This window comes from Pipistrellus hanaki (genome assembly GCF_964339955.1).
Source record: "Pipistrellus hanaki genome assembly, chromosome: 8".
Classification (NCBI taxonomy): domain Eukaryota; kingdom Metazoa; phylum Chordata; class Mammalia; order Chiroptera; family Vespertilionidae; genus Pipistrellus; species Pipistrellus hanaki.
In genome coordinates, this window is record NC_140510.1 from 37,824,591 (window position 1) to 37,841,916 (window position 17,326).

The following is a 17,326-nucleotide window of genomic DNA, read 5'->3' on the forward strand; positions in this document are numbered from 1 at the left end:
ATGCTTTTAAAAATAGAGGAACAAGTAGCTTTAAAGTTCAAAGTGTTACTATTTGAAATCTGTCAGTTTAATTATCTGGGTCCCAGAGACTGATTCCTTTTTCTCTGGTCAGTGTCACTGATCTAACACCCAATTCTCTTCTTGGTTGTGAGATAGGAATTAAATGTATCATTTATTTAGTTGTATTGACCTGAATCATATCTACCCAGCATACATTCTTATTTCAAGAAATAGAATGCATCCATGTGGAATTTACTCAGTAACTCATTGACATTTTTATGATCTAATTCAAGGACCTGAATTGAAGGCTCCACATGATTTACTTACATATGATGCAACTATTTTTAATTCTGCATTTACATTTTAAAAAACAAGAATGCACCTTCTTGATGGAACAGACATGCTTTTTAGACTTGCAGATTCAAGGACTGTAGAACAAAGTAGTTTCTTAGAAATCGATTCCAAATATCTTTTTTATATTAGAGAGGAAAAAACTTGGGTACAAAAAGATTTAATGGCCCTAAACTAAGGTCAGAGGTCAGATAGTGATAGAACAAAACAAGAAACTAGATGAGTTACCAATTCAGGGCTCTTGTTTGTCCCAGATTTTAAAATATGGGAGAAGCCTTGGCCAGTGTGGCTCAGTTGGTTGAGCATCATCCCATGTACCAAAAAGGTCTCTGGTCCGATTCCCGGTCAGGGCACATAATCAGGTTGTGGGTTCAATCCCCGGTCCAGATGCATCCTGCATACAGAGGCAACCAATGGAGGTTTCTCTCTCTCTCCAGAGTCAATCTAAAAAACATTTAAATCTATATGGATGAGATTTACATTGACAATTTGTACTGATATGTGGGGCTTCTTAAGACAGTGATACAATAACTTAAAACCTCTAATTTCTATATTAGCGTATTGTAGTATATTATACTCCCTGTAGCTACCTAACCCATATATTTCTTTTCCTGATTATATGCTTATTTGTAATCTCCTGTGTAAGCTGCCTTAAATCCTCATTTGATTGATTTAGTATATAAAGTATTCAAACTGTGTTAATTGTATTAATACTAATTATTTATGTTTCCATCATGACTATGGCATGTCAGAAATCCTGGCAATGTTGATTATTCTAACAGTATTTCATCTTTTCCATCTATCAGAAGTAGCAATAGAAACAAAATTCCTGAGTGAAATGTTTAAAGAGATTACATTCTTTTATTTCTTCATAAAGTAATGGCACTGTGCCGCCAAAACCGGTTTGGCTCAGTGGATAAAGCGTCGGCCTGCAGACTGAAAGGTCCCAGGTTCGATTCCAGTCAAGGGCATGTACCTTGGTTGCAGGTAGCTGATGGATGATTCTCTCTCATCGATGTTTCTAACTTTCTATTCCTCTCTCTTCCTCTCTAAAAAAATCAATAAAATATATTTAAAAAAAAAAAAAAAAGTAATAGCACTGTGGTCCTCATAATTAAAAACCTTGAATTTGTTTTTAGTAAGCCTGAAAATTGACCTCAGAATGTATTTATTATCTTAAAATGAAAGAATGTCCAATAAGGTTGAAATGTTACCTAGGTATATAAAAGAGCATTGTGATTAATGTTCATCCATTTTTTTAAAAAGGTGCCAAGGCCATTCAGTGGAAAAAGAAGAATTTTTTAACAAATAGTACTAGGACAGTTGAATGGCCACGTGCAAAAGAAGGAATCTGGACATCTACCTCACACCATATACAAATCAACTCAATATGGATCAAAGATCTAAAGCTAAAATTACAAAATTATTAAAAGGAAACATAGATGATAGTCTGTATAATTTTGGATTAGGCAGTAGTTTCTTAGATATGGCACAAAAAGCACAAGCAACAAAAGAAAAAAATAGATAAATTGAACTTTATCAAAATTTAAAACTTTGCATATCAAAGGATACTATCAAAGAAATGAAAAGACAATTTAAACAATGGAAGAAAATATTTACAAATTATATATACACACATGTATATATGTGTGTGTGTGTGTTCAGATATATTACATATATACTATATAGATAATACATAAGACATAATACATATATGTGTGTATATAATATATGTGTACAATATATATGTGTGTGATATATGTGTGTGTTATATATAATATATATTATGTATATATGATAAGTCTGTAGTTTTCAGAATATATAAAGAATTCTTACCATGTATACCGGTTAATATGGATTTTTTCAATAGTTGGAATTACATATATATGCGATTTGATATTTATGCTATTTTGTTGTTTTGACAATAAGATTCAAAACTTTATATGTCAAATTTTGACACATTAAAAGATCTTGCCTGGGAAGTATTAACCCACCCGTTGTATTCACCAGAACTTGCTCCTTCAGATTACCACTTGTTCCGATCCATGGCACATGCACTTTCTTGGCAGCACTTCAAAACATATGAAGAAGTGGAAAATTGGGTCTCTGAATGGTTTGCCTCAAAACAAGAAAAGTTCTATTGGGACGGTATCCACAAATTACCTGAAAGATGGGGGAAATTTGTAGCTAGTGATGGATATTACTTTGAATAAAGCACTTTTTAAAAATTTCTTTATTGATTAAGGTATCACAAATTTGTCCTCATCCCCCTATTCCCATAGACAGTGGAAAAATGCTTAACAACTTTAAGGAAATGCAAATCAAAGCTATGGTGAGGTACCACTTAACACCCACTAGGATACATATAATTTTTAAATGGATAATAAAGGTTGGGGAAGATATGAAGAAATTGAAACTGTTGTACTTTGCTAGTGGAAATATAAAATGATACAGCTTCTTTGGAAACAATTTTGGCAGTTCCTTAAAAAGTTAAACAGAATTTCCATCTGACCTAGCAGTTCTTCACCTTGATATACATCCAAGAGAATTGAAAACATGTTCACACAAATATGTGTACACAAATAGTAGCTTTATTCAAAATAACCAAAAAAGTGGAAATTACCTAAATGCCCATTAATTGAAGAATGACTAAGCAAAATGTGTATATCTGCAGAGGAATATTATTCAGGCATAAAAAGCAATAAAGAACTATTACTTGTTAAAGCATGGATAAACCTTGAAAATTTTATACCATGTGAAAAATGCCAGACACAAAGACCATATATTGTATGATTCCATTTATATGAAATGTCTAAAATAGTTAAATGGATAGCATTAGAAAGCTGATCCGTGGTTGTCAGGGATAGAGTAAGAGAGGAATTGGGACTTCTAATAGGTACAGTGTTTCTTTATGTGGTGACAAAAATGTTCTGGAATCATAATGGCAATGATTGCACAACATAGGGAATACACTAAAATTTATATACACACACACACACACACACACACACACACTGGTGTGTTTTATATTATATAAATTATACCTTAATGTAAAATAGTAAATTAAAAGAATTATACCCAAAGATAAAATGAAAGACATTATGAAAGATTAGAAACTGATATTGTGAAGAATTTTTAATTTTAAAGAAGCTAAAAATTAGCAAAGGACCTAAATAGACACTTTTCAAAAGTGGACATACAGAAGGCCAAGAGATGTATGAAAACATGCTCAAAGTCACTAATCATTCAAGAGATGCAAATCAAAACAACAGTGAGGTACCGCTCACAGCTGTCAGAATGGCTGTCATCAACAAATCAACAAATGACAAGTGTTGTCAAGGATGTGGAGAAAAAGGAACCCTCGTGCACTGCTAGTGGGAATGCAGACTGGTGCAGCCACTGTGAAAAACAGTGGAGTATGAAGTTTCCTCAAAAAATTAAAAATGAAACTCCCATTTGACCCAGTAATCCCACTTCTAGGAATATATCCCAAGAAATCAGAAACACCAATCAGAAAGAATATATGCACCCTATGTTGTGCATTTCTGTAAAGTATTAATAGATACTTAACAATAGCTAAGATTTGAAAACAGCCTAAGTGCCCATCCACAGATGAGTGGATTAAAAAACAGTGGTACATCTACACAAAGGAATACTACACTGCTGTAAAAAAAAGAAAGAACTCTTACTATTTGGAACAGCATGGATGGACCAGGAGAGCATTATGCTAAGCAAAATAAGCCAGTCGGAGAAAAATAAACATCTCTCACTCAACATAAATTGATGAACAAAAATAGATCCAGAGAAATGGAAGCATTGAACAGACCATCAAACCTCAGAGGGAAGGCCTGGCGGGGTGGGGATAAGAGATCAACCGAAAAACTTCTATGCAACCAATGGACACATACAGTAGGGGGTGAGGGCATGTGCTGAGTGGTGGGAGCGGCTGGGAAGAGGTCAATGGGGGGAAAAGGAGACATGTAATACTTTAAAAAATAAAGAGCTTAAATTTTAAAAAGAAGCTAAATAATTTGGTACTCCCAATACCTCCTATAACTGATAAAGAATGTTGTCTACTCCGTGGCTTTCAGCAGGTTAAAAGAAAGGTCCTGTGGTATGGTTTTTACAGCTGGACAGGAGGAATCAGTTATTGGATGGCTCTCTGCTCAGAGCTAAGGAATGTGGTTAGAGATGTTATATAAATTGAGATGATAAAACCAAATTACTGTACTTCCACTGAGAAAATCACCTGTAGTTCAAGAACAGCAGGGAGGTTGGAAAACAAATATGGAGTGGGGGCAATACTTGAAGGAATGTGATTTTTCTTTTTAAATATACAATCCGACAGCAGCTCTACCTAGATTTTTGTGCTAAAATAAAAGCATTTTCACACATCTTAATTGCTCTGTGATAACAACAGTGTGAACTTCAACCACAAACATTTATTGTGTATTTAATTTTGCTCTTATTTCAGTGTAGCAAGAAATCACCTTGTAAGTGGGAGTAACTGACCATTTAGTAAAAAGAAATCTCTTCCCATGTTGTTAATTCGTTTGTGCATTTCTATAAAGTATTAATAACACAATGGCCTTTTATATTTCTCCATTTTTAGGTTGCACTTCACTATTTTCAAAGTAGTATCTTTATCAACTGGAACCACGTTTGCTTCTTAAACATTAGTAAAGAATATTTTTTAAAATGTAGAAGTTAAGGTTTCACAGTATTTCGTACTAGAATTTAAGATGAGATTTTTATGCCTTTATAAACCTTTAAAGTACTTGATGCTATAATGTTCATAATAAATTATATATTAATAGAACTGTCTTTAAAAATGCATTTTTAAAGTGAGATTTATCTAACTTAATAGCAATAATTGTTCTGGTTATTTTCCAGACCTGTCATTTACTCCATCCTCTATAGGGATGCTACAGGACAGAGAGGAATGGATAAAAACATTGGTGAGCAACTCAATAAAGCTTATGAAGCCTTCCGACAGGCATGTATGGATAGAGATTCTGCAATTAAAGAACTACAGCAAAAGGTATATGGTTTTGGTTTTCAAAGTTATTTATCCTGGTAAATGGAATTTGAGAGTCTTTTGCTACAGAAAAAATATTATATTGTTAGAAACTATCCTGAAGAACTATAATTACTGAAACATGGGGCTATATTAATGGATATAATCTGAGATTTTTATGTGACCTGTGGGAAGAGTTCATTTAAAGGTGATTGTATAAAGAAAATATTACAAATGGTCTTTCATAAAATTTTTTTCAATTACTGTTGACATTCAATATTTTATATTAGTTTCATAGTTTTTCCATAAAATGACAAATTGAAAGAAGTACCATTGTCTTAGTTTTGTGTTTTGTTTTGTTTTTATATATTGTTTGTTTTATATATTTTTATTGATTTCAGAGAGCAAAGGAAAGGGAGAGAAACATCAGTGATGACAGAGAATCATTGATTGGCTGCCTCCTGTATCCCCCACACTGGGGATTGAGCCCTCAACCCAAGCATGTGCCCTGACCAGGAATGGAACCATGACCTCATTGGGTCAATGCTCAACCACTGAGCCATCCTGGCTGGGCATGTTTTGTTTTGTTTTTACATTGTTATTTGTCAAGTAGGAAGACAGTACAAATTTTTAAGAATCCTAGATCTAATTTGTTACTAATTTATAATAGTCTTAACAGAAAAATAGCTATCTCAGTGAAATATTTAAGGTCTTACCAGAAGTTTCAGCTTTGTAAAATTACCTCTATACATAGTGTGATCTTATGATTCCTAAAAGAAGCTGTGAAGGTATAATAGGTCATATTAATATATGTCTAAGTAGTTTGTACTTTATTCTTATTCAGTCAGAATTTACTAAGGATTAATATATGCTTTAGAAAAGTCTAGTATATAGTTATATAAAAAACTGTGGCATAGAAGATAGGATAGAAAACAATATGGAATTCAATCAATGCTAAGCAATGTTCTAAGAGCCAGGAATTTAAAAGTAAATGGCAACCATCAATTGAACTTTATGTACTTTTAATATATAATTACATTATACTTCTGTTTTTAAAAGAAAAAATGAGTGACATCCATTTCAAGCAATCAAAATAAGTAATTAAATTAAGTATTAGGAAATATAAGAGATCTAAGATTTATGTAGGAGATAGAATGGAAAGCAGGTGACACCTGAATGCAGGCTCATTCTAAGGGTGACAGCCTGGATTCTAGAATGATAACCAAATATCTGGAGTAGAAACTGGGTTAATGATGGTGCTGATAACTGAAACCAAGAACGAGACAAGGTGCAAATTTGGAGATAGAGAAATAAGATGTGTAATTCGATTTTAGTCATTAGGTTTAGTTACCTATGGGGCATGCAGGTGGAGTGTTTAATGGATGTTTGCAAATCCGGATCTAGAGCCTGTGTAGAGTTCTGAATAGAAGATTGCAAATGCAGATTACAGAATAACAGGTTTGCCCTAGCCGGCTTGGCTCAATGGATAGAGTGTCAACCTGCGGACTGAAGGGCCTCCGGGTTTAATACTGATCAAGGGCATATGCTGGGTTGCAGGCTCGATCCCCAGTAGGGGGCATGCAGGAGGCAGCCAATCAATGATTCTTTGTCATCATTGAAGATTCTACCTCTCTCCCTCTCTCCCTTCCTCTCCGAAATCAATAAAAATATAAAAAATAAATAAAAATAAAATAAAATAACAGGCTTTATTATAGCCTTGAATGTGGATAACATTTTTTAGAGTGTTTAGGGTGAGGAAATAGTTGAAGGATCAAAAGGTAAGAGGAAGGAAATGAGACCAACCCATTGATCAGTAATAGGTTAAGGAATTTACTGTGAACAAGAGGAAAAACATCTATTCCTCTGAGAACTAGAGGGAACAAAAGGGAAAGAAATAGCTGTAAATGAAAATAAGTTTGCAGACAGGAAGGAGTAGTGGCCAGAAATTAGAAGGGTTATCATGTATCACTTATATGTAAAATCTAAAAAAAGTCATACTTATAAAAAAAACAACAACAAACAGTTATATGGTGGTAACCAGGGGATGGCATGGGGGGCAGGGGGGGCGGAATAAGATTGATGGTGTTTAAGGTTACAAACATATGGTAAATAAGGGTACAAACAAGTAATAAATAAGACAGAGATCTAATGAACAATAAAATGAATAGAGACAATAACATTTTGCTATAATTATGTAATGTGATAACACTACAATGTTTATTATAATATATACATGTATCAAAATAACATGCTATTCACCTTAAACTTGCACAGAGTAACACATCAGATTTATCAGTAAATTCATCTGAGCCTTCAGTAAGTCATAATCTTTTCGCTGGTAGAGGATCTTGGCTCAATGCTGATGAAAAGGAAATATCTATGAATCACAATTACTTTGATCAATTGCTAAAAACACTCAAGCTGCCAAGACTAAATCATGAAAAATAAAAAAACTAAGAGATTGAAACAGTAATCAAAAAGTTCCCAACAAAGAAAGTCCAGGACCCTGATGCTTCTCTGATGAATTCTACCAAACCTTTAAATAAGAATTAATACCAATCCTTTTCAAATTCTCCAAAAAAATTTGATTAGGATAGAACACTTCCTACTTCATTCTTTGAGCCAGCATTACCCTGATACCAAAGCCAAATAAAAATAGTACAAGAAAAGAGAACTAAACTAATATCCTTTATAGGTGTTGATGTAAAAATCCTCAACAAAATACTAGCAAACCTAATTCAGCAGCATATAGTACAAACATTACATACCTTAACCAAATCAGATTTATTCCTGTAATGCAAGGATGGTTAACATACAAAATCAGTCAAGATAATACCATCTTAACAGAATTTTTGGATGAACAAAATGCTATATATACATACAATCAAATATTATTCAGCCTTTAAAAGGAAGTAAGTCTGACACATGGTACAAAATAGATGAACCTTTCAGATATTATGTTAAGTGAAATAAGACTCATAACAAAAGATGATTCTACTTTTCTGAGATACTTAGAGTAATCTAATTCATAGAGACAGAAAATATGGTAGTTTCTAGAGGCTAGGAGAAGAGAATGGAGAGTTAGTGTTTAACAGGTACAGAGGGCTCTGAGCTCTAGACTCATCTATCTCATTTCCATTTGGAAGGCACATTAAATTGATGTCAGACCTGAACTTACATACCCATTCTTTTTTCTCATTTGTACCATTTCAAAGGAGTGAAGAGTTTTATAAGTTGCCTTTTTATGTATCCTAAACTACCTCACTTAAGTTTTAAAGGATGATCCCTCATACTACCATTGATCATCAAGTATAATTACATTCCCTGACTCCTAAATACTGTTTTTTCTATTTTCTATACCATTAGGCATTAAAAAAAATAGTACCTATAAAAAGGCATTTTATGCTTTCATGCAATCATTTTAAAACATGTTTTACAAACTTTTAGAGGTTTATGTTATTTTTTAATGCCTTTTCTTTTACTTAAGATGTAAATTATCTCATTGTTTACCACCCTTTTTTCCTTTCTGTGTTCCCAAAAAACATATTTCTCTGTGTAAAGTATCGGTGAGAACAGAACAGTTTACTCTGCTTTTTCTCCTGAAATGACTGGTATTAGAATAAGGGTGCTTCTGGCTGTTTCTAATCAATGCCTTACTTCTTCTATTGCACTGTTAGTGCTTTGCCATAGACTCATTTGCACCTATCAGAATTTAAAATGTAACCTTTGTTCCAGGTTTTTATTTCCAGAAATATGCCCTGTCAAAACTTTTAGACAGTTATGCTAGGTTCAAGAAAATCCATTAATAATTAGAAAAATTAAAATTCTGATATTTATTCAAAACTATTTTGAGCACCTTACTCAATATAACAGGAACTGCTCTAAGTATTGGGTCTGCAATGAGAAGCAGACATGTTCCCTGCTTTGTGGAATGTTGGCACAGTCTATCAAAGCAGAGACTAGTCAAACAATCTCAGAAATGTAAAGATTCAAAGTCTGATAAGTATCAGGAAGAAAGGTAAACTGCTATTAGAATGTCTACTTCACCTAATCTAAGAGGTCAGAGAAGATAATCTTTATGAAGTGATTTTTGAAAGGGCTCGGTTCAGGATGGTGGTGCTTTTTAGGTATAAGGACCTGTGTTATAAAGACCCTTTGGCCTGAAAGAACTGAAAATATATGGGAAATAGTGCAGTGAGAAGAGCTAGCGGCAAGACTTTGTAGTTTTAGAGGCTATATTGAGAACTTTTGGTTCTTTATTCTAAGAGCAATAAGAAACCATTTAAGATTTAGGGGTGGAAGGCGGAGGTTGGGTATTATGGTTAGATTTGCATTTTTTCAAAGAACACAGTAACTAGTGTGAAGAGAATGTATCGACTGATAGATTTAAGTAGTTTATTAAAGTTGTAATGGCTACATTGAAGTTGAAAAAGGGATAGATTGGATAAATATTTAAAATTAAAATTGACAATAATGGATTGGCTATAGAACAAGTATAGATGTCAAGTATAGTTATACTTTCTGTATAGACAGTGGTGCCAGATACTGAAAGAAGGAATACTAGCAAAGGACCTAATTTTGCAGGCAGCAGGGCGTGGTCGGGGCACAGTAAGGTGGTTGGAGGAGGGTAATCATTAATTTTGAATAAGTAACATTTGAAATGCTTTTCCAGTAGCACTTGGCCACATAGATCTGGAGGTCAAAGGAGAAGTCTGGACTAGAAGGAGTAATTTGAGTCTTGCATATAACTGGCCACTGGGGATGAGATTGTCTAAGGGGAAAGTATATAGTAAACAGAAGACCTCAATAGAGCTAGATACCGGTATACTCACATGATATGCCATAATGGTTATTTAGGGGCTTGGATTTTGTGGTCAGGTAAACCTAGATTCAAATCCCATCTCTACTACCTACTTAGAAACTTTGGGCATGTTATTTTATACCTCTTTGTGCCTCAGTTTTCATATCTGTAACCTCCTCAGAAGGTTAGTATAAGGAATAAATGAGATATAAAGAATATATTATATAACTCTCTGATTTTGGTGTATAATAAATATTCAGCGAAATGATCATATGAGGATAATGTGTTGTTGAAAAATTTGATTACAGAACAATTTGTATTTTTTAAAAAGTGAAATATGTATACATGTACACAGAAGTTCTGTAAGGGTACATACCAAAGTGTCAGTAGAATTACCTCTGAGGAGGAATGGAAAGCAAATAAAAGGAAAAGGCTACCACAGAAACCGGTTTGGCTCAGTGGATAGTGTCGGCCTGCTGACTGTAAGGTCCCAGGTTCAATTCTGGTCAAGGGCATGTACCTTGGTTGTGGGAACATCCCTGGTGGGGGGTGTGCAAGAGGCAGCTGATTGATGATTCTTTCTCATCGGTGTTTCTAACTCTATCCCTCTCTCCTTCTCTCTGTAAAAAATCAATAAAATATATTTAAAAAAAAAAAAAAAAAAAAAGGAAAAGGCTGCCACTTTTTACTTTATACATATTTGGCTTTTTGTTGTGGTGGTGATGATGGACATTTTGTTGTTTGCATTTTTTTCCCAATAAACATGCTGTTTTTTATATTATTAACAGCCATTAATTATTCCTTATCATCTTAGTGCGGGGGACCTGCCTGGCAAGTTGAACCGGGCTGAGGTAGGGAGGTGGGAATTGAGAAAAGAAAGAGAGACAGAAGAGCGGGGTCAGGAGGACTACAAGTCATCGAGGAACTGTAGCAAGTTTATTCACTGCGTAATGCTTTTTATACACAAGGCACTAATTAGGAAGTCTGTCCAGAGGAATGTATTCTTTGTTCCTCTTAAATCTCTAAAGGAGAGATAGAACTGAAGGACAAATTCTTAGTACAGTAAATCTCAGTAAATAGTTACAGACTTCTTGGCAAGCCATGAAAGTTTGCTCTCATTCTACTGGTAATCGCCATCCAAACAGGTCAGGGAAAACTGTTTGGGTAGGGGGCCAGCCCTGCTAGCCCCCTCAGATGCAAGGACCTTGTCAGCTTACATCCTGTCACCAACATCTTAGCCTATTTTTATAGGCTTTATGAGCTTTCTTTGGAAGCTTTGAACAACCAGAGTTTTTGTTGTTTTTACTTGACAGAATGTTTTTTATTCAACGGAGATACCACTCTGATTTCTTAAAAAAAAAAAAAAAAAAAAAAAAAAAAAAAACTTCTGAAGTATAGGTTACAATGATCTAGAACCGTGGTTGGCAAACTGTGGCTCTTTGGCCCCTTGAGTGTGGTTCTTCCACAAAATACCATGGCATGGACGAGTCTATTTTGAAGAAGTGGCGTTAGAAGAAATTTTAAAAATTTGGCTTTCAAAAGAAACTTCAGTAGTTATACTGTTGATATTTGGCTCTGTTGACTAATGAGTTTGCCGACCACTGATCTAGAAGAAAGACTGAAAAAAAAATGGCTTAGAGCATGGGGTTAGTCTGGTTAAAATTGCCAGTGTTCACTGGCAATCAGAGCTTTAGTTAAGAGATGTGTGCATTATAGGCTATGGTAATAGATGTTATGTAGATACCTTACTCATTATTAAAGGAAAGGAATTAATGTTTACAAGGAGCTTATTATGTGCCTGATATCTTATACATGCACTCTCCTTCAGTGCTTCAGATAAATATTGTATTATTTTCATTTCCAAAGAGAAAGAAACCAAGGCTCAAAGAGAATAAGTAAATTAATCAGGACCAAAGCACAGAATTATAAAATAAAAATAGTTTGTCTTACTTTATCATTTGACATGCTGTGAAACTGATGGCAACACCGTCACCTAATAATTTGATTTGTTAAATTGTAGCTCCAGCCTAGATAAATCTTGATATTGGTGAGGGCAGGACTTTTGCCTAGTTATAAGAGAATATAGCAGAGAGTGAGTGAAGAGTGAGCTGTGTAAACCAGGATCCTGAGTTATTTATCCTATACAATCTCTTTTTTTTTTCTTTTTACTTAAAATTGAAGTTGATGTTTAGTTTACCAAAGTGTGAAGATACAACAATTAGTTTGTGTCTAATTGGGATAATATTTAATTATCTTCCTTCATGAACTCTGCAGCTCCCTATTGAAAGCATTTGTGGTAGACAGTCAAATATTTCAATAAAGCTTTTGTTCTCTTTGTTAATTTTGGTACAGTTAAAAGGTTTTTAAATTAAGACTATTTTTTAAATTCATTCAGCATTTGTTAAATTTCTTTTTTTTTAATACTTAGAGGAAAACAGTGGTATTTTTCAGAATGTTGAGATTCTTGAGGATAAGAAGAGATTATGTTCAAGGAGAGATAACTTATGTTTGATCTATTTACAGTATTATAAATAACTTAAGGACACTAGATTTTTTTTCTTCATCTAGGAATAAGTGCTTTGGGAAATATGAAAAATGAGAATTTTCAGTGTCTAATAGAAAAAATTTAATTTATAAAACTCTATTTTAATATTTATGAAACTCATGAAAACTTATGTAGCTATATGTCCAAAATTATGGAAAATACGCTGCCATAGTTTTGAAGATATATCAAATTTTGCCTAGATAAAGGGACATTTCTTAAGGTAAGCTTTTGATTTGATAGTTGAGAGTTTGTTTGGCCAGCCATTTTTAATAAATTTAAGATATGTATTATGTGTGATCACCATTGTTTTAACTTTTTGAACACTAAGAAAGAATACAAAGTGCATTATAATACAAGTACCTAAGAACCTGTTTTGCCTCTTTAGATGCTGATAGACCACTTGTTTTGCTAGTCTTTAGAATTGGAAGGAGTGTCAAATACACAGAAGCCAGAGTCATCTTGGCCAGATGGTATTTGATACAGATGGATGGTTAGTTGTCATGCAGATCTCTTAGTTGGTAACTTGTTGCTGCCATCTGACTCAAAGAATCATTCACACACACTGGCTGTCAAAAGCATCTTCTCTTCTGTCTGTTTTAGCTGTCATGTCTGTGCTCTGTACAGAAGTGTTGACAAGACATTGCTGTTGTACATTTTCAATGCGGTTGTTAGTGATTTTTCTGTTTTATGGGGTCTTTGGTAGTGCTGGAATGCACTTGCTTTGTAATTGGTTTTCTTTTTAAATACTGTGACAGTGCAATAATTATCTAACCTTTTAAAAGGACTTTTCAGGTTATAATTTCATTCAGATCTGTTCATTGCACAAAAGCATTTAATTTAAAAAACACCCCTTTTTTTTTTCCCCTGTTTCCAAGCATAGCAAATAAACTGGATTCTATCATTATTTTGCAACTTGACATAATATTCTCTGGAGTTTCCCTCTCACAGCCTTGTGGCCAGTTTTTGTGTGTGTCTGTGTTTTACTATTTCCTGAATATTGTGTATTTTCTCTTCTCAAATTAGTAGGGTTTTTTCCTAATGGTTTAAGCTTCCCCTTTTTTAAAAAAGAAAAATCTTCAGACATTGCCTATCATTTGCATCCATTTTCTCAAACTTAACTTCCTTTTGTCTTATTCACCTGCTGACCTTATCTCCATTGTTCCTGTTTCCCTTACAGAAATATAAGCAATGCCTGTTGTCCTTTCCTTGAGGTCACTTGTGAAAGCATATCTATTTCTCTGATACTTCTTTAACTGCTTAAGTTGTTTATTTGTTCAAGTAATGTTTACTGAGCATCTCTGTATGTGCCAGACACTCTGCTATACTGTGGAGATATCAGGACTAAATAGTCTTTGCCCTTGAGGAGTCATAGTTTAAAGGGAAATTGGGTATATGGACAATTAGACTAGAATACTATAATTTCTATAATGTAAGTATGTGGAAAGAGCAGTGAGCCATTGCTATTCTGTATCCCTGCTATACTAGAAAGTTTTAGTTTTTAAATTATTACGCGATTTGCTTGCATTTATAAAGTACTTTATTAAGTAGCTTAAGAAATAATTCAAAACTTCATTTTGAAGTAGTTGTTGATCTGTTAATTTACCTAAGCTAATGAATCCATTTTCAACATTATTTATTTAATAAGTTATGTTCAGATGTACTAAAGTAGGTTTTTAACCCAGATGAAAATTACCTGGCAGAGGCTTTCTGAGTTGGTTCCAAAGAAAAATACAGGTCAATTGGTTTTTCATTAAGATGAAGAATATAAATAATAGAGAATGGGTTGGGCCTGTCTCTAACTTGCTAAGTTTTTGTACTGGTTATTTAATTCTGGATAGAATGTACATACCTATCAAAATATAATAAAAGAATGGGTAAATATTGGTCAATGTTTATGATGAGCTTTGAGTTCTTTGGAGAAAGTTCTAAATACACAGAAATAAATAAAGAAAACTAACATCAACTTGTTCTCCAATTCTTCAGCCTTGGTGGCTGTTTGTAGCCCAGGTAAATTTAAGGTATTACAGAATTAGCATATTAGGCATTTATTATATATAAATGCCTAATATGCTAAGTGTCCGACCAGTCACTAGTTGACCAGTCTCTATGATGCGCACTGATCACTGGGAGCAGACACTCCCACTGGTAGGTTAGCTAGCTGCTGGGGTCCTGCTGATCAGGACTGGGCGAGATGGGCTGGACATGCCCTGGAGCCCACCTGCGGTTTCCCCCTGGCCAGCCAACCTCCTGCGGTTCCTCCCCAGCTGGCCCTGATCAGGACTGAGCAAGATGGGCCGGACACACCCTGTAGCCCTCCTACAGTCCCGATGGTGCACCGGTGTGGTGCCTCGGTCTGGTCTGCAATCCAGAACCCCTTGGGGGATATTGGAGAGCCGGTTTCTGCCCAACCCCCGCAGGTCAGGCTGCCAGGCCAAGGGACCCCACCGGTGCATGAATCAGTGCACTGGACCTCTAGTGTAGGAATAAGATACCTTGTCCTAGGAAGCCTGGCCTTAGTCTGAATTTTGTTATCTGTGGTTCAGTACAGATCCTCATAGGATATATGGTCCATGTGGACTCACAAGACTGGTTCTTCTATTTATAATGAAGTTTACTTAGATTTTTTAAACTTGGATTATTTTCTTAATTTTTTTTTTCAATAAGTATGTACTGAATTCATTCTATGTATACGTTACCTTGCAGAGCTCTATGGAAGTATCAATTTATATAAGACTACTCTCAGGCAGCATGCACATCACTTGGTTTATTTGTCAGCTCTGTCAGTTATGTTTAAAGTGTATTATAGAATTTTCCCTTGGAAAATTATGGGGGGGGGGGTTGCTTTAATTTCTTAAGCTAACTTATTTTGGGAATTTAGGAATAACTGTATAATTTATAAGGAACTTTAGGCTTATTGGTGTCTGAAAACAATAGAGCTTTACTGATTTTGAACTTTGGTTAAGAATCAGCTCAGAATCAAATATTTAATATCTGTTGAAGGGACATTATGAGATTATTAGGACCCCATCTCACATTTCAAGGAATTTATAAATTAGTCATTTATTGGTTCCTCTGGTGATAGAAATTGGTTAAAAAAAAAAACATTCTCTATTACTCCCCTCCTTATCCCTCCCTTCTGCACCTCTCCTCTTTCCTCCCATTCCCCCTCATGTTGTTCTTTCCCTTCCCCCTAAAAAAAAAAAACTTTAAAAAAAATGTCCCTATTAATTTTATGTGATATTATATTTTTAAGACTGTATTAATTTGGTAATGGATATGCAACATCTTTAAATTTGCTTGAAGGTTTACAGTATCTGAATCTGCAAATTGTTTCTTCTTTCATTGCTTAATTCTCAGAGCATTATAATATGACTAGAGGCCCAGTGCATAAAATTTGTACATGGGGGGGTGGGGTGTTGTCCCTCAAACACCCCAAACTGCACCCTCTCCAATCTTGGACATCCCTCTCACAATCTAGGACTGCTGGCTCCCAACTGCTCTGCTGCCTGTCTTCCTGATTGCCCTAACCACTTCTGCCTGCCAGCCTGATTGATGTCTAACTGCTCCCCTGCCAGCCTGTTTGCCCCCAACTTCCCTCCTCTGCTGGCCTGGTCACCCCTAACTGCCCTTCCCTGTAGAGTTGACCACCCCCAACTGCCCTCCCTTACAGGCCTGGTGCCTCCCAACTGCCCTCCCTTGCTTGCCTGATCACCCACAACTGCCCTCCCTTGCCAGCCTGGTCCCTCCCAACTTCCCTCCCCTGCTGGCCATCTTGTGGTGGCCATCTTATGTCCACATGGGGGCAGCTATCTTGATCTTGTGTGTTGGAGTGATGGTTAATCTGCATATTACTCTTTTATTATCCTTACTTTGATAGGATAGAGGCCTGGTGCACCGGTGGGAGGCTGGCTGGTTTGCCCTGAAGGGTATCCTGAATAAGGATGGGGGTTCCCTTAGGGCGTGGGGTGGCCTGGGTGTGGGGCTGTGGTGGTTTGCAGGCTGGCCACACCCCCTGGGGACCCAAGCAGAGGCCCTGGTATCTGGAATTTATTTACCTTCTACAGTTGAAACTTTGTGACCTTGAGTGGAGGCTTAGGCTGGCTAGGGCAGGGCAGAAAGCTTGGCTTCTTCCATTGCCTGGGAAACCCAAACCTCCCTCCTGTTCTCTGTGGCCATGGCCATCTTGGTTGGGGTTAATTTGCATACTCACTCTGATTGGCTGGTGGGCGTGTCTTGTGGTGTAGCATATGAATGGTTAATTTGCATATTATTATTTTATTAGATAAGATAGCAAAGAGATGGATTAAAAATACAAGGGAAATTGAGGTATTTAAGATGTCCACTAAAAATTAGCTGTGTTCTTGAGTTCTTAAAACTTTTAAAAAGGAAGTTTGTGATCAATGGGATTTTGTAATTTTTATGTGTCCCTTTAGTTTTCATAATGTTTTAGTTATACTCACTTTCTTTTTATTTTGTCCCTAAGAATAAGTTCAAAAGTGTGATTACTAAAAAGATATAAAATCTTACCTTTTTTAAGTTAGTGGGTATTTTATAGAAAACTTTAATATAACATCATTTTATTTATGCCTTTCTTTGTTATCATTAGGATAAA

At 35.2% G+C, this 17,326-nt stretch overlaps 1 protein-coding gene across 9 annotated transcripts in view; it reads left to right on the plus strand.

Annotated features, from left to right (window-relative positions):
* The window catches only part of TANK (TRAF family member associated NFKB activator), a 77,847-nt gene that overhangs the window by 32,227 nt on the left and 28,294 nt on the right, over positions 1-17,326 (plus strand). For 8 of the 9 annotated variants that reach the window (XM_084891542.1, XM_084891544.1, XM_084891540.1 and 5 more), the window contains one exon: positions 5,245-5,392. The exons of the other annotated variant lie outside the window; for it this stretch is intronic. In XM_084891542.1, coding sequence (XP_084747668.1) covers positions 5,294-5,392 — 99 coding nt within the window. In that variant the 5' untranslated portion in view covers positions 5,245-5,293. The remainder of the gene's footprint in view (positions 1-5,244; positions 5,393-17,326) is intronic. 9 annotated transcript variants of the gene reach the window in all.